We start from the raw sequence: 1,457 nt of genomic DNA on the forward strand, positions 1-1,457 counted from the left end.
TGTGGTATCACACAAGCCTCGGTCAACCTTTGTAGAAAGTAGATCAATTTCAAAGACCTATAGGTTCTAAAATGCTTTATTGATTTTTTATTTATTTTTATTTATTTTGTATTAAATTGTCCACATGTATTTACATATATTCATCCATGATATTTTCCCAACAAGAACAAGATAGGTTGGAAGTCAATTTCATTCATTCATAATACCTCCCTACAACCTTACTTCTAAATATATATATATATATATATATAATACATAGATAAGATTCAGTTTCTACTAACAGATAACTTCAATAAACACATAAATAAATAACTGGCAGTAACTTCCTCCTATAATCTCCTTCTACCACGATCCCACGCTCTAAGTGGTCATGAATTGCATGTTAATGAACTATCCACATAAGGCCCACATCATGACTCTTTTTTTTTTTTTTTTCTGAAAATAACTTTCTCATATTTCATTAAAGATTTTACCAAATTTGATGCTAAGTAATTTTCAGTTATGATATCAAGGTAAAAGCATCTATCAGGCTGCATCCAAATGGTAGAAAACAATTACACAACAGCAAAAAAGTACACAGCACAAGCACACAGATTTTGGCTTTGTCAATCTCCATATAACTTAACAGCAAACTCTGCTTAATTTACCACAAACCACTGGTCTTGGAAGCTACAAGATATACCAAACAATGTCATCCTCTAAGCCTCTTTTATTTGCGGCCCTTTTGGTTCTGCTCGTTTTCCATTATGCCAATGGAGACCCCTCTGGTATTCTCTCTCTCTCTCTCTCTCTTTTTCCATAAGCAAAATACAAAAAATTAGAGATGTAAATGGGTATTTTCACTGTTGTTGTTTGACGCAGAAACCGATCTGTGCAACTTTGAGGATGACTCAGATTTGGATAACAACGTATCCACAAAGAATGTGATGGATGGCTGCCATTTTTCCTGTGAATGCAAAACAGCAGAGGATTGTAGCCATCCTTGTGCAGCCCTGGGGCTGGATCCTAATGCTGCGAAATGTATTGGGAATCGTTGCTGTTGTATTTAGTTCTGCTAAATCCAATTAGCTACATATATTTACTTTGTAATAAAGTTAAATGCCTTAAAAATGACCTTGTTTAATACAAACAAAGTTATCTTTTCAGGCAAATAAGAAAGTTGGCCGTTCAATCTTTATTTAGATTCTCCATCGTTTATTGCTGTATACATGCATCGATTATTAGTCGTAAATTTTTTAAGTTTATCTTCTCCTTTTTTTTTCTTTTTTTTTTTTAATTTTTTTGGGAACCATTCATACATGCTTGTGCAATTCTGTTCAAAACTATGGATTAAAATAAAATGGGTGAGCCTGCCTGATGGATAAATGTTAAGAATTTGAACATGGTTCCATCTATTTAGTTGCACTACCTTTAAAAGCACTGTTACTAAATAGTAAGCTTTTTCAGATTTATGTTTT

General features: G+C 32.9%; 1 protein-coding gene across 1 annotated transcript; it reads left to right on the forward strand.

Annotated features, from left to right (window-relative positions):
• Positions 1-551: 551 nt before the first annotated feature.
• On the forward strand, positions 552-1,213 carry LOC112493303 (defensin-like protein 276). Its single transcript, XM_025078729.3, has 2 exons — positions 552-767; positions 862-1,213. The coding sequence occupies exons 1-2, from the start codon at positions 689-691 to the stop codon at positions 1,047-1,049; spliced, it is 267 nt and encodes an 88-aa protein (XP_024934497.2). The 5' UTR covers positions 552-688; the 3' UTR covers positions 1,050-1,213.
• Positions 1,214-1,457: the final 244 nt, after the last annotated feature.

This window comes from Ziziphus jujuba, chromosome 6 (assembly GCF_031755915.1).
Source record: "Ziziphus jujuba cultivar Dongzao chromosome 6, ASM3175591v1".
NCBI lineage: Eukaryota > Viridiplantae > Streptophyta > Magnoliopsida > Rosales > Rhamnaceae > Ziziphus > Ziziphus jujuba.